The sequence below is a fragment of the Phaethon lepturus genome, unplaced genomic scaffold, assembly GCF_000687285.1.
Source record: "Phaethon lepturus isolate BGI_N335 unplaced genomic scaffold, ASM68728v1 scaffold1583, whole genome shotgun sequence".
NCBI classification, from domain to species: Eukaryota; Metazoa; Chordata; class Aves; order Phaethontiformes; family Phaethontidae; genus Phaethon; species Phaethon lepturus.
This window is the reverse complement of record NW_010528166.1, coordinates 9,854-33,329: the sequence shown is the minus strand read 5'-3', so window position 1 is coordinate 33,329 and position 23,476 is coordinate 9,854. Positions and strand designations below refer to the sequence as shown.

General features: G+C 39.2%; 1 protein-coding gene across 1 annotated transcript in view; it reads left to right on the top strand.

Annotated features, from left to right (window-relative positions):
- The window catches only part of LOC104618070 (molybdenum cofactor sulfurase-like), a 32,436-nt gene extending 10,814 nt beyond the window's left edge, over window positions 1-21,622 (top strand). The window contains exons 3-8 of the mRNA XM_010283576.1: window positions 2,604-2,685; window positions 6,890-7,014; window positions 7,629-7,734; window positions 11,709-11,835; window positions 14,131-14,235; window positions 21,476-21,622. Coding sequence (XP_010281878.1) covers window positions 2,604-2,685; window positions 6,890-7,014; window positions 7,629-7,734; window positions 11,709-11,835; window positions 14,131-14,235; window positions 21,476-21,622 — 692 coding nt within the window. The remainder of the gene's footprint in view (window positions 1-2,603; window positions 2,686-6,889; window positions 7,015-7,628; window positions 7,735-11,708; window positions 11,836-14,130; window positions 14,236-21,475) is intronic.
- Window positions 21,623-23,476: the final 1,854 nt, after the last annotated feature.

Sequence of the window (23,476 nt, the reverse complement as noted above, 5' to 3'; positions counted from 1 at the left end):
CCTGCCATCCCTATGGGTAGCAAGGACATCAGACTGGGCCTCTAGACAAGGCTAAAACTGCTCAAAGGCTTAGGATCCTTCCCTGGCATGCCTGCAAAATTAGTTGGCTTGCATGGCTGCTGGGGAGCTCCAGGTATTCCCCTGATCCCTGAGGAAGGGGGTAAGTGCAAGCAGAGGAAGAGGAAGGGCTTGTGCTTGGTCTCTCATTGGCTGTACTTTACTTCAGTAGAGGGAGTGAGATTTTAATTTTGGTAAACTGTGTCTCTGATTTTTGTCAGGATTATTTTCTTATTTCCTATGTGGTGGTTAACAGGCTTTTCCTATTCTTTCTGATGTGAAGAGTGTAACTAACCATTGCTATCACAGGACCCATTTTGAGAAAATCAGTGTGACTTTAAATAAGACCCTGTGGAGAAAGCCAACTTCTTGTATCTCGACTGAAGCAGTTAATGGTTATACTCCCAGCAATTTAAAGGTGGGCAGGAGCAAGTGCCTGCCTTTCTAGAAGCTGTATTACTAGAGTGGGAATCAAGGAAAATCTTCTTGTCCTGCTCCATCAAATACATAGGGGCACAGATATTACACTGGGCTTGTTCCTGACCGACATAAAAGTAAACCAAACAGAATTCAGCTGAGAATACATTTCTGAAGAAAACTAATTTTCCTCTTTCCATTTTAGCTAACAATCGGCATTACTCTGGCAAGTTGGGCATTAGTTTGCCACTGCACAGAGGGAGAAATTTTGAGTGTTGTGAAGGCCCTTTAAGATATTGGAGTAGAAAGATGCTAGCAAAACTGAGCAACTAATTACACTTTATGGAGTTTATTGTGCCTTCAAATAGTCATGTGTTATTGCCAATAAAAATAATGGGAATTAAGTGCATACACTGACGAAAGAATATACATGAATAGTTTATATTTCAGTCTATTGAAATAACAGATCTCTAATTTTTCTCATTGACTGAAAATAAGAGCTATAAAGTCAAAAATATTTTTTTTATATTAATATTGTGAGCGCATCTGTGAATTTTATTATCAAGCAAATGACCATGGAGAATGACAGCTTTTACATTTTAGTAACTGGCAATATTCTGCTTTATTTTTTTACTTTAGATGGAATAAAATTATAATTAACAATGTTTAACTGACCTAAACATCACTGTAACATGTGTACTGTTCAATAAAAATGTGGTACACTTGCTGGTGTATAAAAGCAGGGCTTTTTAAAGACCTGAGACTCTATTTTAAGAAATTTTGTGAGTATGCCTTGCTTATAAAGTATTTTTAAAAGTTATAACAGCTAAGGATGCATACAGGATGAAACCTTTCAAACTCTTCTTTTCCAGAAGGAACAATGCTAGTGTTTAATTTTTTCAAAGTACAAGAGCATTAGTTCTAGTTTGTAAGATGATAACATTGGCTTCTTTTTGAGGTTGTTGAAAGCAAGTTCAATGCATTCATTACTTAAGTGTTTTATAGCTTTTCCTATAGATTTTCCTTCTCTGTCTTTGCTTCTGAAGTATACTAACATCATTAGCTAAAAAACGAGTAGACATCTTTCTGTATTGAAAACTTGCATGGAACAGAGCTGATAGTTGGGATATAGTGAATCTGAGCTACACTTCATTGTTCTTCAGAAGAGAATAAAACAATTTGATTTCACCATATCACAGAGCTGGTAGAGCTTGATTCTGATTTGTACTATAATAATAGAAACAGGAAATAATGAGTGAAATTGAAACATGCTGCTATGAAGCCGGGGTACAGGAGATCAGTCTTTGCTGGTTGATGTTGCAGTGTAATGGAAAGGAGTTGGATTCATTGCAGACACACAGTAAAACCCTTTGTTTGTCATTTCAGATTATTGCTTTCAATTAACAGAAAGGAAAATAGTACAGCTTTTCTTTTAGTTCTAGTAAGCCACAGTAGCCTTTCCAACTCTTTGGCTCATTCTGTTCAAGATAAGAAAACTATCGAAGAAACTGTTAACATAGATTGTTACCACGGATTCCTCATCTGGTTTAAACTTAGAGATGGATAGATGGGAATAATTCTCTCATTAGTGGCTTCCATACATTTTATCTTTACATTATTGTAGTATTATGACACATTATATTTCTTTCCTTGAACAGCCTGTGCTTATTTTTTCTCCCCCCCCTCCATCTTTCATCTTTCTGATCACTCCATCCCACCACTCCAAAAAAAACCCAACCCAACAGTGATTAACCTCATCTCCTGATTCGCTCAAGGGGGCACAGCAGTGATAAACTCATCCTTTCAACGGAAAACATGACTGGCAGTAATTCCCTGCCTGTTTCGTTGCCCGAGATACACAGAGAATGAAGTTACTCAAAGCTGAAATTGTATATTCCTTGATGTGGTTTGGGTACCAAGGTCATCTGCAGCCTTTGCTCTTTGCATTATCATTTGGAGCCACCTGTAGGCAGAGAATATAATTCTAGCGACAAGAAATAGGATTTTTGTTACATGCTATTTGGGAAGCTGCTGTGATTGTGAACGGGTGGAAAAATACAAACTTTTTTCCTGACCTTATGTTTCTATATATTTTTTTTTTAAATATGGTTTGCTCTCTGCCCATCTAGGCATGGACCCAATATCTGTATCACTAGAAGAAAATGCTGGAAAAGAGGCTGTGATCTGTGAGAGTAAAGTCTGTTCACACAGGTGAGTGAAAGCAGAGAGGAATCGAAGCTGAAAATCACTGCAATGACACTCAGGACATGACTGGATGGACACACAGGGGCAGAAGTCCTTAAAAAAAGAGGCGGAGGAGTAGGTAGCAATGAATGACTTAGTGGACCAGGGAGAAGACAGATTTAGATAGGTAATTTGGCATGCCCAGCACATCTGGTAGAAAACACTGGAAAAAAAAAAAATTAAAAGTGGGAGACGGACAGTACAAGAGACTATGATGAACTGGCACTCACTTGAATAAGGGAGATATCTGATTTACTTGCTGCAAGGATGAGAAAAGGGAAAGGTGTCCCCAGTTACTTCGATTCAGCAGGACTCTAGAACTCAGTTCCTTCATTTGACAGTAATGATGCTGGCAACTTAGCCCATTTCATGCTGTGTGGATTCAAAATTGCTAAAACCCTCTGAGGTTATAAACAACTTTCCATATTTACAACCCTTTCTAATTTTGTTTTGACCATCCATGTTGATCAGTGTCCCCTTAACAATCTTGGGAAGATGAAAAGTATGTGAAATAACATTAACTGTAATCAAGAGACATACCATGAAATATAATGTTACGCATAAATTAATTTCTTTTCAGTGAACTTAAGTGTTTATCTATCATATTTTCTAAGTACTTCCCAGTCTCATTAAGTTTTCGGTGTGGCAGTGTATCAAGTGCCTTCCTACAGTACATTTGCATTACCTACTATGTTTCTTTTCACTGAGTCTCTTGGTAAGTCCAACTAAAAGAGATGCTTACAGATTTACATCTTCTTTTAACCAAGGTATACTAATTCTTTGTAACCCTCTACATTTGCTTCTCTGAGGGTATCACATAAACAAACCAGCAGAAGACCTGGCCATTTTCCCCATGGAGCCATGCAAGAAATGATCTTCTCCTTCTTTTCTACTACTATTCGGATGATAAAGGGGATCTTTTTCTCAGAAATGTATTTTCCTCAGGTAGTGGAATTCACCCAACAGTCATTTGTTTTAACCATCTGTCCCATTTCCCTTAGTGTTGACTCATCCTTAGCCTCCCCATGGTTAGCCCATCTATTAAAGGCTGTAAAATAGGCTAGGTTCTCTCTGTGTGCATATAATTGGCTGCCATACGATTTATTGTAGCTTGTCTTTCATTGCACTGACTGTGTCATTTTTAGTGTACGAAATAGGAAATTTTCATGGGAAACCACTTAGAGTTCTGAGGAGGAAGAAAAAGATGGAAGGACAAAGAAAGGGGAGATGCAAGACAAATTGCACAGAGTGGACAGTGATTAGCAAATAAACAAGGTAGGAAGTAAGGTAGAATGAGTGGACAATGTTGATGAGGTTCCCAAACTGCTCAGAGATCCAACAGCACTGATGCCAGTTCCAATGTTTTAGCACGGGAGCCTCCGGCACCAAAAAATGGAAATAGGATCAAAACAGTGCTTTGCAGTAGGACAGGAGGTGACTTGTGCTCTGGGGTCTTTTCTGCAAAGTATCTGAGGTGGGCAGTGGGACCAAAAGTCTTTATTAAAAGGCTTTTATTCAAACAAAATCCCTGCTGAAGGCATTTTCCTCTTACTAATTCTGCTCTCTGACACTGTAATTTCATCCAGTTTTGTTGGCTTAGGTGGTTACTCTGAATTTACACTGAGATAGCTGAGAAAAGCATGAGGTAGAATCTGCAAGCAGTCACGTGAGAAAGTTTAATTTCACAGATGCCACAAAAGTTTAATGAGCCCGCGTTTCCCTTGTGAAGCAATTCATCAGTATTAGCCTTCATCTCAGTAGGGGTTGTCCATCAGCATGTGCTGCTCACATCGGAGGGACGTGGCTTTCTAGTATAATATCTAACAGTGGACAGATGCAAGTAGAAGCTAGTGTTGTTAATGTTATTGATGTTGTAGAAGACCCTAAATGCTCAAGGTTAGTGCTCTACTGAAATAGGCAGGGACACAGCCTCCTCTTTGACAGGCCACAATATCAAAGAGATCAAAGGAAGGGTATCAGTCATAGAAGATGACAAAGGCGTAGTTAAAAACAAGGCAAACTGAACCTGTTGTGTGTAAATGTATGTATTAAATCCCTTGGGATCAATATTCAGACTTCAGCTGTCCTTGTTTCTTGCTCTATAAATTACCTAGCTAGAGGGACCAGCTGTAATGCACTGAAGCTAAATGACATCATAAGAAGATGAGTGGGGAACTCAAGGCAAACAGCAAGTAAAATCTGAAAGAACTAAGGCCCTCCTTTATAAATTGCCTGACACGTGCCAAATGAAACATAATGCTGACAGATGAAAAATAATACTCAACAAAAATAAACATAAGCAGCAAATGAGTAGAATTGAGCTACAACAGAAGGACTTTGAATAAGACCTTGAAGAGATGATGTTACTTACTCAGAAAATGGTCTGATAGTAAGCGAAAGCAATTTGAAAACATAGGAGTCTTGGAATACAAAAACTACACAGTGACATTTGATGACATACTAAGAATGCTCTGTGTCTCTAACTCAGCCACTGTGACTCAAAATGGTAAGCAGATAAGAAAGAGCACAAAACTTTGATCACAATTTATACAGTATTGAGCCCCAGCAGTCTGCTAGAGGTAATTGGCTGAACTTAAATATCCCTAGCACCTCTGTTTCATTGGGAACAAATATTTGGGGAATTTGTTTCACCTGTACTGTCACCATGGAAGAATCGTGCCTTCTCATTAGCAGCCTTCTCACTAACAAAGCGACCAGCAAGGACACAAGAACTGCTCAGCTCAAACTATAGAATCTCATGTGGAGTGTCATCTTTTGCCCCTTTTTTCTTGCCACAGTGCCTGCATCTCATAATACCAGAGTTTCATTTCAACTCTAGGACATTGCTGGCTAGATGCAGCTGTGGTTGGCATCAGTCCAGTCTCAGACTGGGGAGAAGGATGCAGAGCTGGACCACAATCAAAACTCAGAATAACCGCTGAAGAGATATCTGATCCCTGCAGGATTATAAAATCTCTTTGATTTCACTTGTCCTGTCTTTCTACCTGTGTAACTCAGCTGAACCTACAAAGCATTTTGTAAAGCCAAGCTACTTCTCTCAATCCTAGGGTTTAGCATCTTTTTCTGTGAGGAGCTGTTTTCTTCTTTCTCAGAGCAGATGGTCTCCATGCAGATCAGTTTCTTTGACTGGATAGGACAAAAATGTGAGCATAGGACTACTGTTACCTCACTTCCCTTACTACAAGAATTATGCCTAGATCGGCATGAGAATTTGCATTCCTGTTACCTGTTTACATCATTTAAAACTTAGATGTCAGTCAAATCTCCTTCTGTAGTCAATGGAGTTAAACACTCCCAGAGTGAGAGTCATTCCATCCTGAAGTCTAATCTAGATGGAAACTACTTACCTTTTTCTGTTATCTGTGAGGGGAACCCAGTTAACTAATTTAAGATAGAAGTTAAGATTATTCATGGATGAGAATCTAATGGCAAATAGGATCACTTCCTAGTGGTCTGATCTGTACCTTCCTGAACTGAGAGAGGTGATCTTAAAATCTTTCTAGGGGAGATTACATCCAGGTAAAGATGGCAAATCTATTGCCAGCCTTGCATAACTCACTAGACCATTTACTAGTAACGGAAAACATCTTTAGATAGAGAGATACTTGGGCTCTGCTAGTGGAGCCATGTTTTAATGTGGAGTGTCTGTACTAATATGAATTAAATTAGGGAATTAACATCATTGTACCTGATGGGATCATTAAAAATTACATACAGTGCGGCACGGTGGGGCAATCTTAAATTCAACTCAGATTAATCCTCTTTGTTTTAGTAAAAAGTACAGACCAGAGAATAACTTTTTCATAATACTGTATTGTAATATTGTAATATGGACTACCAGTTACTGTACTTCAGAGTCAGTGTCTTGAGCGTTACAATTATTTAATCATTTATTCCACAGTAATTTTCTGTATAAAACTAAATTGGATCTTGTGGATATTAACTTCAAGACTAACAGAGTAAAGCTGAGGAAATTGGGAGATAAGATTATGCAGAGCTTCATATCTCTGTTTTATCACTCATCAGAGAATAGAGATTCTGTATTTTGTATTGGAAGGAGCAGAATAGACACCTTCATAATTCTTCTTCAGTTTTGCAAATTAATGTTTGGGCAATCAAATTTTGCTAAGTCCCTCTTTTCTCTTAATAGGGTAAAAACATATGACTGTGGAGAAAGAATTGCTGGCTGGTTCTCTTTGTTTCTTGGTCGTCCATGTCGCTTGATAAGACAAAGTTCAGACAAGGAAAACAGGTCGCATCAGAAAAATACAAAAGGTATGTTGTCATTCTTAAAAATATTTGTGATTCCTCACTTAGTAAACATCAGGCTCATGGATTTCATACTGACTGTATCATTACCCTGATAAAGGGTGAAAGAGTCATTCAATATTGATCTAGTAGGTTTCAAAGGGTATATTTTTACCCAAACTGTGTTTTATCCTGTCCTTCTACTTGTTACATTTGGTGAAAATGTACAGATACACCAGTCTGGGCGTTTTTTATCATCATGACCATGATTTTGTCTGGAAACTCAATGATCATTTTGAAAAATGATCATGAAAAATGTATAAGAAAAGAATTTTTTCTTAGACTTAATTTCATCATAAGAAAGGATCAAATGGAAAAAGCATCAAAAATCCATAGATATTGCTCTTGTAAATTGTTTTACAAATTTGGTAAAATCTCAGCTCTATTTCAGTTTCTACATGGTGTCATTATCAGTTACAGGTTTGAGGGGATTCTTGGAATCTTTCTTTAGTGTCTGGATCCAAATGAATAATTTTTTAATGAGAATGCATAAGTGATCAAAGGAAAGATGAGGTGAAATTACTAGTATAATCTTCCTGATTTTTAACAATCCTTTTAGAATGTTGGATTCTTTTCTTTAGGTCTGGCATCTGCTACAAACATCTCGCTCTCTCTTGTGAATGAAGCACAATACCTCCTGATAAACGTAGCAAGCATTCTGCAGCTGGAAGAACATATTTCTGCAAGGTAAGGTCCTTCTGTCTCCAAATGTCTCTCAGCGGTCTTGGATTCCAGGATCTTGCCTTAAGATGCCAATATAACTGTTTTATCTGGAGATTTAGAGATAGTTACTTTTCAATGTTCAATAAATATGTAAGTACTACACTGTTATAATTACTCATTCCTGTATGACTTCTGAAAATTTGCATTAAATGCTTGAACATAATCATTCTGCTAGTCATCTTTAGGAAAACTTAAACAAAATTCTTGTCAAATGATTTGGTGGCAAGAGACTACTGGGAACCAGCTAACTTCTGTTTGTGGAAAGAACAAGGATAATTAGGTTTTCTCAACATAAATAATCTGGCAGGTGAAAATACAGAATCTTGCTACTTGCTGAACTGTTTCTTTCCTATGGGAAGGATTAAGATTTACAGCAAACATTCACAACAGAAATATTTTTAAACTACTTGCAGGACTGGATTAATTTCATTTCTTAATTGAAGTTGGCTTTACTGGTACAAAAGTGGGAGATACAAGCAGGAAATAAAACACTGAGACAGCCCACAGTTCAAAGATAAGGAACCCATTACCAACTAAATTTTCATATGCTGACAATAAGAAGTTGCTGTTTCTTGAATATAAGTAGGACAGGCTCAAATTCCACAGAAAATCTGCCTTCAAGGCTCTCACCATCATAGCTGTGCATCCCACAGCCCTAGCATTTGTCTCTGAGCCCCTTTTTCCTGTCTCGCCAAACTTCCCTGCCTCTGGTTAGTGTCATCTTCTCTCTTCTTAGTCACCCACCAAACATGCCCCCTGAATTGAAATTCCTGTTTTGAGTAGAGGAGTTATATATATATACACACACACAAACACACCCCCCCGTAGGAGGATACATATGTAGCTTCAGGATTTAAAACCAGTGACTGAATGAAGCACCACTATAGACCACTGGAGCTTGCATTGCCTGGGGGTTTTCTTTCTTTAGAAGACAGCTGGGCGATTTTAGCATATCATGGCAACACTCCTCTGGAGAAAATGCCTGGAAAAGGTTTGAAACAGTCCATCTCTCAGACATTTTGGCTACCCTTTCTCAGTGATAGTTAGTGCCTTCTTTTGAGGCTTGACTGGCTCAGTTACATCTCCTTGGGAAACCAACACTTGCACGGGCATCCCTTACTGAGACTGGGCTTTTTCCATGGTGAGACCCAGTAAGGAAAGTTCCAGACGTGGGATCTGAGTGCAAAGAAAAGGGGTAAGGCACCAGCGGGAGCAGCAAGTGAGGATGAAGGAGGACAGGGAACTTCGGTAAAACATGCAATGTCAGATGATCCATTGACTTTGCGCCTAATATCTCCCAGTACAACTGGGCTTGTAATCTCATATTCTTCAAAGGAAACTCTAGATGTGACCAGAGTTGCCATGATGCCTGAGAAGCATCTTGCTTCCTATGCTGTAGCCCAGGTTGGAAAACTCTTCCCTATTTTGCCATGCAGTGCATTCTGCGGGTGCTGGGGAAATGAATTCAGCATAGATATACAGCATTATAATTTTGTACTGTTACTAAGTCATGGTGTACAAACTTTCCAAATATTGAACTATGCAATGTACTTTCAAGAATCTGCACATATGGGTCTTTATTAAATGTTTTTCTTTTTTAGAAAGTATTATTTAGCTTCTTGACACATGGGTATATTTTTGTTTAATGGAAACCTGCTAAGATTTGTAAAACAATTTTAATCTTCAATTGAGTTTTAATAATTTCTCTTTGCTTGTGTCTTCTGTAAGTAAAAATTAATCTTCCAGTCTGCACTTGCCTCTTGAGAGGTGATCTAAAACAGAAACAGCAATTTAATTAAAAATTAGAATGTAACATACTGTTGGAGAGCCGTATATATATGGAGACATTCGCCCCTCTGGTGTTGCCTTTACAGGTCACTTCCATGAAAATCCCCATGGCCTGGCCTTATGCTCAAATGTTCTGGCTAGAAATACACCCCTGGAGATGCATATACTCATTTTCAAGTTTGCCTGTTAAATATATGTAATGCATTCTGGATTGCAGGGCCCGCTGCTGTGAAAAGACCAAAGTTCCCATGCTGGCTTTGGCAAAATACACTGATTTTCACAACAGATCCTGGCTGAAATTTGCAGGTGAAGGTGCCTGTGACTCCACCAAGCCAATGCATGTTTGGGGCGGGGGGCAAATGACGGGCGTTTGCTGAGATACATGCTGGCAGGTAATTAGAAGCAGTTCTGAGGGCTGGGGATAGGCGCAGGAGAGGCGGGGTATTTTGGAGGTGAGCCTGAGCAGGTTGAAGGCAGAGAGGCTAGGAGTAGGGGCACTGCAGTCTTGGAGGATTAGCAGCAAGGGATAAAACAGTAGAAACTAGAAATAGTTTTCAGCAGCTGTCTCAGGACACTACAGGCCCAGCTCCGAGGTTACTGGGGCTCTGGATGCCCCCACCGGTACCAGCTGGGGTGGCAAGCACTGCTGTGTCACAAAATGCATTCAAAACTACAGGCTACCACGGCATCCAAGCTCCAAGCGCCCGCAGCAAAGCTAGGAAGCACAACAGCGTAACTGAACTTGTTCATGATTAACTGCCACTTTCCGCCCTGTCTGTCGGAGCGTCGGCATAGTTTACACTTTCTGTTGGCTCCCATCTCCTGCAATCATTACGAATTGTGTCTCAGCCATGGGATTTCTTGTGGGATCTCCAGGGAAAACCTGTAGCCCTTCAGCTTCCCGTCCCACTTTCTACCCCCAGGCTGCTGGAGGCCTTGTGAACAGCGAAAGCTTGGTGGAGCAGGGCTTGTGTAGTTTGACTGAAAGTCTGCACAGGCAGTTTATTCTTATGCACATTTGTCTGCTAATGAAGATCATCCAGGCTGTTTTAAACAAAATTGAGTTCTTTTTTTCACCTAACAGACCTCTTCTGCCAAGACTGCTTGATGTTAACAGTTTTCCCTATGCTTTGATTTTGCATGTTTTTCCTCATTTTAATTAAAACACGTTTTAAACTGTATGTCCTTACTTTTTTTTAAGTTTCTTTGTTGTTGGTTTTTTTTTTTCCCCCAGGACAGAAACCTCTCTTTTCACTACTTACTTAGGTTTCTGCCTATGCTGTAGGGTGTCATATCCTAAAGCTGTCAGACCACAGCTGATGGAGTATCAAAAGTTGTTCATGTCCATAATAGCTAATGCAAAAAGAAATGCTCTTCCCCACTAACAATGGCAGTGAGAGAACTCTCTTGCAAATTTTAGGGCTGTCTTTTTTTTGGTACTGATCGGGTTCTCCTTTCAAAGGAGGGCGAAGAATGACAATTCAAAGGTGCAGCCAGATTTCTGGTATTTGTATGCAGTCTGCTGCTCTGTCTGCCTCATATATGTTTTCCACACTGACACAAATCTACACTCTGGCAGTTCAAATGCTTGTAAAGAGGTGAAGATGTCGCCACACAGAGATTAATTTTCCTTCAAAACACCTATCATTTGGTGCAATCTGCTGCATCCAAAGGCAAATAATAATATGAGGAATACATTCTCTCATAAAATGCCTTTATTGGCCTTTTTCACCTCCAGTGTCTACTGGTTTTGTCCCTTTTGCCACTGCAGCATGTGCAGGATAAGTTTCTATTTGCTTTCTTTTTAGAAACATTTAATGAATCAAATGATTGCTAACTCAAAAGATCTTTTCATCTGTTGCCGTTAGCCTTCCATGTGATAGCTAATAAGGAATTTTCTCAACGTGCATTGTTCACAGTCGCCTGTCTACATGCTTTCATACCTACATCACAGTTCCAGGTTACACCTCTGAAGAAGCCACCTAGAGGATTACAAATTATAGTTGAAGGATTACGAATCTGGTCCAGGTTATTCTGGAGAAACATTTGCTGAATCATATTAGTCACTAGATTCTACAGCACAAATATCTAGTGCAGAACTAGTTAATAAATCTTATTTTTTCTTTTTCCCTGTCCACTCTGTGAGACAGATTGGAAGAGCCATTGGAAATAGAGGAATTAATCCGACGTTTCCGTGCCAACATTGTCATCAGTGCACCAGAGTCCTTTGAAGAAGAAGAGTGGGCTGAGATTTCAATAGGTGCTCTGCGATTCCAGGTGCGAACTCATCTCCCTTGTCCTAGTCCCAGTCTATCACAACCTATTTTGACCCCTGGAGACAGAGCAATTTTTGCAAGGCTTTGACTGGAACATGGGTGGCACAGTTTGTGCATATGAAATCCATGAAGTGTGTAAAAAAACAAACATGCTGTGACCTGTGGCAAACATGCTTCAATATAATTGAGAGGTTTTGACATATTTCTCCACACTTTTTTTTTAATTTCATAATTCATAAAATTTCCCACCTCTGTCCAACTGAGCAGAAAAATAGTCATTGTTTGGAGGCAGTTTGCAGCAAATATTTAGCCAGCATGTCACAAGAGAATACTGGCTGCTCTTAAGCATAATAGTCCAAATGTAACCTCGGATTGCTGCACATCAAGCAACTGACTGCCAAAAGACTGGACATGAGTACAAGTGAACAATCGCTGTCTGTTGCCCTCTGTTGTATACATTTTGTCTTAATCGCCATTCAAGACATGTGTCTAAGTCTAGCCTGGCAGGGCTTTTTCGTATGTTATGCTTCATATCATATCTAACAACATAATGTGCTTTGTACGGGAAGGAAAATACTGAAGAGTTAGATTTTGTTGGCAAATACATTCTTTTCAGAAAAATTTTAACAAAGGATCCATGAAGAAGCTACACATGAAACCTAAGGGAATGATGCACACATGTATTACATGTACTATTGGATTTGTCTGGTCCTTAGAGCTGAAATATGTGTTTGAAAATGCATTACCTAGAATGTGTAAGTGGCTAATTCATTGTTTTCTTAGGGATGATAATGAAGGTGTGAATAACAGAAGTGATAAGGTCTAGAAGCTGTGATAGACATCACTCCTGTTTCTTTCTGGTCACCATACTATAAGAAATGGAGAGGCCATTTTTTCATTAAGGATGGAAATTGTGACTTATCTGTTCTCTTCCTATGTGTGCTTTGATCAGTAAGCTGTAATACACATTACAGAAAATTGAGGAAGAATTTCTTTAGGTAGGAGATGAGGACAAAGTCCTCCCAAAGCTCATTGGAGGCTGGAGTTGCACTAGGGATCTCAGCTCAGGAACCTTTTGTGGAAGATAGTGTAAAACTACAGAATAGAAAGGCATCCCTGTTTCTGGCATTGAAATACTTTAGGAATGCAAGCTGAAAATAGAAAGGCTTATGCAACTTGCATTGTGTTTTCCAGTCTCTGCTAGGTCCTTATTCAGATACCGATGTAGTAACAGTAGAAATTGATGCCAGGAAAATGGTAGAAGAAGCTGTTGAACAAAGCAAAGCAGGGAAAAATATTTCCTTCTCTGTCTTGTTTTCTTCTTTTAATAAAATAGTAAACCTGTGGAAAGTCATCTTCTGAAAAAGCTAAGCCAGATGTACGGGTTTGATGATTACACTGAAGAGTTGTACAAGCAGTTCTAGATGTACCTCAAAGAACTGAAGTAGCACTTAAATGTTTGCAGTGTCAGGTTTAATTATTTGCCCTATTTGAAATTTATGACACGTTTTACAAAAGTAGAATGTGTATATTGAGATACTGTTAAGACAGTTTCTATAATGTACAGCTTTGCTGAAGTTAGGGTTGTAATATTGAAGGAAACTGGAATATGTCTTCCTTCTTAATTTCAATGCTTTAAAAGATAAAGAGAAATTCATTGCATTTTTTTCCATAAAAACACACCCTAGTTCGAACACGTATTAACTTTAAGAACCATACTCTGTATGATGTTACAGTAGAGGTTCTCATTATTCCTTCTGCTAATATAAACTTGTGAAAATTCACATTTTGCATTCTGATTATCTACAAGTGCTATGCCTATAAGAAAGAATTGGGGATATTGTGTGTTTCAGTGTAGCTGAAACAATGTTAAACCAAACTCTGTTAGTTTAACTCCAAGAAAATTCTCCTTGGGTTAAATCCTGAGGCACTTAATTTTGTATTCAGTTCCCCTTTGGGCAAGTAGCCCTGCCAGCTGGTAGATGAAGTGAAGCCATCAGGAAATAAAAATATGTAAATCTTTTTGATTTCTCAGATTCTGTCTCTAGGAAAGTTTTCCTGAAAAGAAAATAAAAGATGAATTAAAAAATCAGAAAACCTTCGCGAGTAGACCCTTTGAAAATGTATCTACATTAGGTGAACAGGCCTGACCTCTTACATAATTAAAGCATAAAAGAACAGAGAAAAGCATGTGAAATATATGTTTTTAAGATATTATGATGGTCAGAAGCTTGTACTGTTTTGTGTTGTACTGCTTTGATATACAGCTGTGAATCATCTTTAACTAAAATTTCAGGTTGTGGGTCCATGTAGCAGATGTCAAATAATCTGCATTGATCAACAGTCTGGAGAACGAAACAAAGAATTTCTGCAGTCTCTGTCTGCTGCCAGAGGTAGAAAGGTCAGTACAGTACTCCAAAATAGCTGTATAGAAAGATGTAGTGACTTCATTGCATGCACAGTGAAATATCTGCTGAGAGAATATTCATGATTAAGTTGTTATGCTAATCATTACTATTTGTTTTCTCAGTAAAAAGAGGATGCACTTACAACCCAGATATGACATGGTTTACCTGCATAAAATGCTCACCGTGTTTTTTATTCAGAAATTGACTATTAATATGCATTATTTTTTATTGTGCTTGCTTTTATTCGGTATGTACTGCTTTACAATGCGTTTATTTTGATCTTGAAAAACACGAGCTGGTGCGCTGATGTCATTCAAGAAGAGAAATCTGCAGAAAAATCAGAAAGTATTTGAAACGATACAGTTAGCTTTTAAGACTAAACTTTATTCTTATTGTGAGAAACAGAGCAGATGTGAATATAGTCAAAGTGAGAGTAATTGATTAAGAAAGTGACTGGAGAATAAGTGTGAAATACAGGCATTCATTTGGAGCCCTTCTGCTTCCTAAGATTGCATTGCCTCTTGGGATTGAGAGTGCTCAGACGGTGGCTAGACAGTTTGGCCTCCCAAAAGCTTCACAAATATCCTCATAAGTATTTATTTAGCTGAAAATCCTTACTCTAAACTCATTGCTTCCTGTTCGTTAAACTTCTGTTGTAAAAGTTCGTTAGCCAGCCAGGGCTCAGAAGCCTCGCCAAACACCAGAGACTGGGCACAGCACAGAGGCAGAGCAATAACAAATAGGTTGAAAATTATTCACCCAAACAATGCACAAACAAGTTACAAATAATGCACTCTTTGTTGGGGGGGGGGAAATAATTGATTTGTCTCAGTGACTCATTAAGCAAACAAGGGCTACATTTTCAATGAATGTTATCCTTGGTGAATAGCTCCGCCGGCTCGGTCTGGGAGCCAGCCGCCTGGTGCGGGGCGAGAGGGGGAGAGGCGAGCAGGCAGGGGCCGGCTGTCCAGGCACAGCTTCCCGCTGACCTGAGATGACTTAGGGCTGCACAGCAGGCTCTGGCAATCCAGATAGCCACAGTACATGTGCCTTTGTGAGATGAGCTCCTGGCCATGGTGGGTAGCCTGAGGACAAAGAAGTTCTCTCCAGGTAATGGTGTGGCACAGCTGGAATATGTGAGACGCTTTAGAGCACATTCTGGCACTCTGGGCAGGGATGCTGCCCAGCTGCCACATGGGGTGCTCCTACGCATGTGGGTTTTACTGGATTATGACTTGAATCCTCTGGAGAGGGAAAGCAGCCTGTATTCAGGGACCTTCTCAGATGGCAACAAAACCTTACCGGGGAGACAGATTGTTCAGGAAAAGCAAAGCATCTTCTGCATGTTTCCCACAGCAAAGATGAACTTCTCTTTCATTCTGAATAACTCAGCAATGCAAAGATGCTCTTGATATAAGCACTCCTAGAACCAAGTAGCTCATTCAAACAGAACTAAGGCAAAGAGAGCAATCCAACCTCTTGAGAACAACCTGGCGCCAGATAAAAGACGCCTGGCAAGGCGAGGCACTGCAGAGCACAGCGCTGCTATTCACAGCGGGGGAGTGCTCTGCTTCCCTCAGCTGCACAACAATATTCATGCTGCAAAGAACTGGGCCTTCAGCTTTTTTTATTTGTCCCAGCCTTCAGCGCTGCTGGCAGATGGGATCTCATGAGCATGCCCTGCTTTGCATTAAAAGGCCAAGTGCTCTGGATTACCCTGACAGCTGGAAGAGATAGTCTGAACTGGTAGTTTTGCCTGAACTGATCTGAGAAGACCTCACAGCCCATCCCTCCTGCAAGTCATCTGTGGGATGATGGTCACTGGCTGGTTATCAGTGAGTAGCACCCAGGACTACGATATGTGTGCTAAGCAGACCTAGCAGAGGACATTGATCCAAACCTTTCACAGTTCACAGTGGGGAGAGAGAAAGAACATCGAGTTCATGCATCTGTGTTAAACTGCAGAGCTAATCCTTTGGTGACTCATGTCTCTAGCATGCGCTTTTCTGTTAAGGAGTCATCCAACAGACTTCATTTTCTTTTTTTATCAGATACAGATTCTGTGAAGAAATTTAGCAGTGTTTGTTCCCAGCTGTCAATAATGTGATTCAAACCACAAAAAAAAAAAAAAAAAAGCAGCAAAACAAGATTTAAGCTAATTTCCCAGTACAACGGGAACTGATATTTTTGAAAGGCTGTTGTAGTTGCTTGATTTCCAAAACTTTAAAGATACTGCACATATGAATGGATAGCAAATCCTGAATGCTTAACAAGAGAGCCAGGTGTCAATATGTACCATTTTGCTTTTCCAAGAACACCAACACAACCTGGAAAAATATATTGAACTTTATCAAATTGGTAGCCCAAATGACAGCATTGCCAATGGACTTCAATAATGAGCTAAATAAAGTAAGGCTTGTAAGAGGTGGTTCGGTATTTATTTCTGAAATCATATTTTTCTCCATCCCTCGGAGACTCTGAGAACCTGGTGCTCCAAGTTGAAAGACTGAGGCTTTGCATAGATGGATTGCGGCTGAAAGTCAGAACCAGCTACTGTAATTAGCCACACAAGCAATTTGCATGTTTCCTGATAAATGTAAAGCAGGGTGCTGAAGCCTAGCCAGCTACTTTTCATGAAACCTTTTATCACATTGTTTGAAATAAAACGCAAGCACCTCTACAAAGCAAACTTGAGCTCTGCTGCCGTCAGTTCTGAAAAACTACTCATTAAGGATTCCTTCTGTAATTTTTGACTGAAAAGGAAAAGCGAGCTCTCCTGTGACAGACCGCGCTCTGTTGCTGCAGGAGACTGCAAAAGACTAGATAACTTCATTAAGCAAATAGCATAAAAATAGCCACACACTGTTTCACATGCATCACCACCTGATGCAAAACACACAGAGACAGAAAGGAAAGAGCATTGAATTCTTGCCCGTCTTCGGTGTTTTGCAGATGCAGTTTAACGCTAACAATAGTGGAAGCCCTGTGGGTAGATCTGCAGCAGTGCTATAAGCTGGGACTTGCTGTCAAGGTAGCAAAGGGAACTGCATTAGCAGTCTGCCCCAACGTAAATGTATGGATAGCGGTACATCAAGGGAAATCCATTATGTTTGCACATGCCCTCATGCATTAAAGAGGTGTGTTTTTTCCTGCGGGCTGTTGATCCTCCTTTATGTATCTCACTGTGCCTTGGGAGAGCTTCTTTCCCTGCAGGATTAGACGCTGTGCCGTTGGATTGCTTACTGAAACATTAGCATGGATGGCAAATGACTTCTCTTATCTGATGCATCATTATCACAATTTTCATAGTAATGCAGGGCTTTACACTATGAAATGCTTTTCATCCAAATATCTGGAACACAAGCAGTGATCGATGTAATTAATAGACCTCTGAAATAATGTGGTTCTTTTTTCTCATTGGTGGCTGAACTGGAAAATGCATTCATTTAAGGTAGAGCAAAGGAATATCAGTTCTCAGGAAAACATTCTGCTGTCCACATATTTTCAACAGATGGGATTTTCTGACACCAAGTTAAAAGTCCCCCTTTCTCCAATATGAAAAATCAGCATGTTGGAAGTGAGTACTTCCACTGTCCTATTTTATAAGGCTTTTCTAAGCAGTTTTGGTGAATACAGACTAATAAACATCTTTACGTTAAAAAAAGAAAAAAAAATCAGCTTTAATAATTGCATCTCCCAAACCTTTGCATGAGAGGGAGGTTATGTTATTGTATGAATAAAAGGAGCAGAAGTGAACGGGTAAAATTATCTGTTGGGAGAAGGCAGCTGAGAGCTACCTCCAGGGGCAAAATACAGAATTCATCCATCCAGAGCTAAGTCTTAGCATGCAGTATCACTTTTCCCTACCAAGTGCTAGTCTGAATTAACTGATTGTTTAAGAGCTGTAGCTTGAAGGCGTCTCATCTCAGCCTTTGTCAGATGTCGCACCTCAGGTTTCTATCTTACAAAAGGAGATACTGCACCCAGGATATTTCTCTGTCAGTGAATATCTAAGCACTGCATATTACTGTTGATCCAGTAAATGTACTTGAAACAACATGCATGAATGACACCATTTTATAGCTCCTCCTTTAAGTGAGTGTGATGACTATCATATGATTCACCGTTGGCAAGAATAAGTATATTTTATCTATTTCTCCCAGCAGTGAAATGCTGTGCTTTTTGCTAATCAAGAAGCTTTACATTTTGTGTCCCTGTGAAGTTTAAGAGTGGTGGGAAGAGCCCCTACTGCCATCAGAAGACCGCGCGGGGTAAAGCCACAGAACTCAGTCCAGCACTCGCTGCCCAGTTCTTGGTGTGTTCTGCGGAGTTTATACGCAGAACAAAATGCCCTTGAAGTCAGGAAAAGGTAGCAACAGCAGAGAGAGATTATGCAGTTCATTGTAATAACTCTGCAGGCTGTAATCTCTGCTCCTGAAAGCGTCATTTTTCAACAGTGAAATGTGAGAAGGGCCAATTTCTACATTTTATCTTTCTATTGAACCAGAGCTGAAGTGGCAGGATTCACAGCTTTTGTGGTTGCTTGGAGGCGGGGCTTGCTACCATCAGTATTTGCTGAGTCAATGTTTGTAATTATTGAAAAAAAAAGGAAATTTACTTTAAAAATATTAAATCCACTTCTGGTAATCACAAACTAAATTTTAGCCTTATGAACATTCACAGAAGAAAGAGATCAGCAATTCCAAGCAGGTATTAGTACTTAAATATGTATACCATCAGTATACCATCACCTTTAAAACTCCTTAGGTGCCTCAGCACTGAAAAACATACTACGAGACTTTAGATGCCCAATGAGAGTAGGGAAATACTAAAGACCAGTATTAAAATAGTATTTGAAAACTCCTGAAGATGTATTCACACATGCCCTTTCTTAAATAATTCTGACTGTTTTAAAGTGCTTTAAGAAAAAAATCATCCTAAATGATTCACAACAATAGAAAAATTGGTAAATTAAATTCTCCACAGTGAACAATCTGCCCAGATTAATTCTAGTCTCATTTTAACATAAATCAAGATGTCAATACAGTAAATATAAATAAAAAATTCTCATGTATCAAGTTCATTTACACAGATGAGTTATGAAATTCTTTCCTGTGTGAAATGTGGTGTAGCATGGACTAATATTAATTTTAAAATACTTGTTTAGTGAGTGATTTTTTAAAACAACAAAATTAGGGCAACTGTCATCTTTGCACTAGGGAATAGGAAGTAAATCCAGGTTATTAACCACAAGGCTGACTAACGCATCATTTACGCCAATAGAGAAACCACCACAGCTTGTCAACAAATAAGAGAAAAGCAAGAACGGAAAAATAATACTATGCGCTTTAATATTTTAAATGAAACAATTACTAACTCACCATTTTAGCACCATGGTTGACCCAACACAGTCACTGTGCTAGAGGTTTGGGATCTTACTGTGCTGCAGTTGTTCGTCAGCATTAAATACTAGAACACTGACCAGAAGGATCTACCCTGTGACCACCAGTGTTGACACCATTATGTTCAGAGGTATCCACAAAGTGTCATTAATAGGCTGGGCCTGATCAGGTCCAACGCGTACCCCATATATGCGAAATGCCAGTGAGATGAAGGAATAGCAGAAGTAGCCAAAAGAACTCTGCTTGGGAGGTGTTTTTCTTCTTAATGTTTAGGATTACAAATGAAACGGAAAGACCCAAATTCAGTGTCTGAGGCCGTGTTTGGATAGATGTCTGCTTTACAGCATCTCTCTTACTTGGGAGTAGGTCTCAGCCTCACCTCTCGCTAATTCTTCAAAGACTAAAACCCGTTCCATGTTACCTCATGACCGTATCTTTAATTATACTGTGCAAGAACAGGAGAAAACATACTGCCTTCATATTTAGTCTGTCAAATATGCTCCCTTAAATTCAGCTATTTTTTTAATTTATTGCAATTCCTTGTGCCTAGTATATTTTTCTAAACCCGCTGTAAATGTAATTCCAGGATCATCGATCTGAACAATGGCAGTAAATGTAATCAGGAAATGGAGAAGGAGAATAGAGTTTTGGGTTTAAAATTTATTTTTTCAGAAATACCAAATTAATTTCAGTTGCTTATATACTTACTTTACATTTTAGAGCGACTGGTGCATTTTGGCTCTAGCCTACCAAAACAAAATACTTTTTATTGAAACCTGTAAAAAAATCAAGAAAATTAGTATTGAGCTTCCAAGGTCCTCAGTTTGAAGAACAAAGACATTCTGAAATCTACAAATCAGTTATCAATTTAATATGGTCTTCAGCAGGCCTTTATTTCTTACTTTCTATATTTGTTTAATTAACTATTATCTAGTTGTTTGGAAAATACTATCATGAGATTGCAAATCGGTTTTTGTGCATTTCTAAACTCTCTACTGTTGGAAAACAAAACCGCAAAACCACACCAGTCTCTTACTGTGACATTTCCAGATCCCACTCAGCTGTTCACAGCTAGAACTGTAACGTTCAACGAGCTTAAGATTAAGACCACACATAAGAGTGCAGGCAGATCAGGTTTCCAGTGCCTGCGAGGTTTGTATGGTCAGTGGGTGAAGTGGTTGTTCTGTTCATCTTTTCTTTATTGTTCAGCATCACAAGGACACATATCTAAGTATTTCTAATATTTATGTAGGATGGCTTCGCAGGTAATGACAGATAACAAGTGCTAGTCCTAATAAAACCAACTTTCTGAATGTTTTCTGTGAATATACTAAAATATTCATAAAAACAAATTAAGGGAAATGGACAAAGGCTACACAGAACAAAGTTCTGTTAACAAAGCGAACAATTTGTGGTAGAAGATGCAAGACTTTTCCTCACTGTTTGAGCATACATGCATTCTTGTTCTGTCTAGCCTTTAGTTGTGATAATGCATTAACCGTATTTGTCAAGAAGCCAGAACAGTCACTAAATGACAAGACTGTGAGGGAGTGTAAATTACAGATATGATATGGTGGAACTCGGGATGAAATACTGTGTTGTTTATCCACTTACTTAAGGTATTATTCTTGAATAGCATGGAGTTAGCTTTTGTTTACCAGTCTATTATAGTTAATTAGTTAAAAATGTTCTTAATTACATGGAGCTAGTACATACCTCCTTATTCTTAAAGCAATATTGTTTTTCTAAACATACCTGGGTTATGAGATTCTCTATAGATCTGATTACTTTAACATGAGTTGCATCTCAATAAGTATTTTGCTTTTTTCAGACAAACTTTGGCATATATCTGATGAACCAGCCCTTGCGCTCATCCTTTCCAGATATTTTATCAGTTGGGTCTCAAGTACTTCCAGTGCTGAAGGAGAACACAGAAATTCAGCCCCCGACACCCAGCGAAGAAAAATGTTCGGGATAGATTCTCTGGTGGAGACGAGATTTGTATGCAACTCCAGGGAAAACTCACTAGTCAGTTATTTAAAAAAAAAAAAAAAAAAGCTTCCACTCATTTGCTTCTGGTTTAAGTCTTTTAATTTTCTGTTTGCTGTAAATGTTATCAGATGGCAGAACCCTTGATAATTACAGCTCACCTACATGTTTTTGCTTGTGATTAGGTTACAGCAACCATAACTCTATTTTGCTCAATTGCTTCAGGATGCAACAGGTTTGATCAAGTTTTACCGGTGGATGACTCCCAAAACAAGCCCAACGTCGTTGTCAGAAACCCACATCTCAATGAAGGAAAGTAAACACAACAATACACTACTTCCTTATGTTGCTTCGTTAAAACCACAATTGGGAGAGAGGATGCAGGACATATTTTACAAACAATGTGGGTGGGAAGGGAACAGTGGGAGAGTGGCATGAGAGTAGCAGTCCATTCAGCTTTCCAAAAATGAAACTGAAGGTGATGTGTAGACAGTCCGAAAGCACCGGAGGAGAGGGAACTGTTATTGGGAAATCTGTGCCTCCTTCTTCAGAAGTGGTGTGTGAGGATGCCAAAAAGGCACAAAGATCAATGAAGGTTCAGTATGCTGTTTGCAAAACACATTTCCTGTGAAGCCATTTCATCCATTTGTTCCCGACTTCTTTCTCTCGTTCCTATTTGCTACTTTTCCATCTGATTTATTTTATGTGATGACTTCCCACACACTTGTTTCCTTACATATTTGTGGATGTTGACACGTTTTTCTAATCGGAGATTTTTCAACTAATACAGTCATGTTTTCTATACAAATTTGGTTTATCCTCAGCGGTCTCTAATGGCCACTGCAGTGAACTCTTGAAAGTTTGGAAGCTTCTCCATTCCAAACAGGTCAAAGTATTCTTTTTTTTTTTTTTTTTTTACTCTTTGTGCATTCAAAAATGTCCTTTTTAGAAGGCTTTTGAGTTCTTTACTCTCCTAAATGTGTCTCAAGCTTTCTGATTTCTGAGAGCAAATGTCTGAAATGTAGGACTTAGTCTGAAATGTCAATTACTGTGAAAATTTAAAAAATAAATAAAGGAAGCCACACAGCAAAAAAAACCCATGGAAAGTGAAGGTAATACAAGACTGAACACATTGAGGCCAGGTGTTTTATGACCCCAAACATGTGTCCAGCCAGCCACAGGGCAATTTCATGCTTCCAGGAAGTCCTTCTGGAAGAGAAAATTCTCCTAGACTGGCAGCTTTATTGCCAGTGAAATTCTGACCCGGTTAAAAGACCGTCAGAACTCTCATCCAGCATGATTTAGGTCTTCCTTGGGGCAGTTTTGGCTCAAACTGTGTGAAAGTGCTTCTGGCTGAAGCAATCCTTGAGTTGTTTGAATATATCCCTGGAGGGGAGCAGGCAGCTTTGTGAAAGAATTGGTTAAAAAGTCATTCTGAAAGGGGAGCGACTACTGCAGAGTGGTGTACAATGGGAAAAGGGAAGCGCATCGCCCAGTGTGTGAATCAGAATTCAAAGATGATCTTTTTTTCTTTCTCTTTTTTTTTAACTGGTTTCTTTCTTTCCTTTTTTTTTTTTTTTTGTTCTTTTGAAGAACTGGTTTTACTCACTTCAGCTGCAACAGACTCTTATTAATGTCTCTCAGCAGAGCTTTGTAATGGAAATTAGAAGAGACATTATCTGTTTCTTACAACCTGCCATAAAATACATGGAAAGAGAGCTCCTAGACTGGCAGCTTTATTGCCAGTGAAATTCTGACCCGGTTAAAAGACCGTCAGAACTCTCATCCAGCATGATTTAGGTCTTCCTTGGGGCAGTTTTGGCTCAAACTGTGTGAAAGTGCT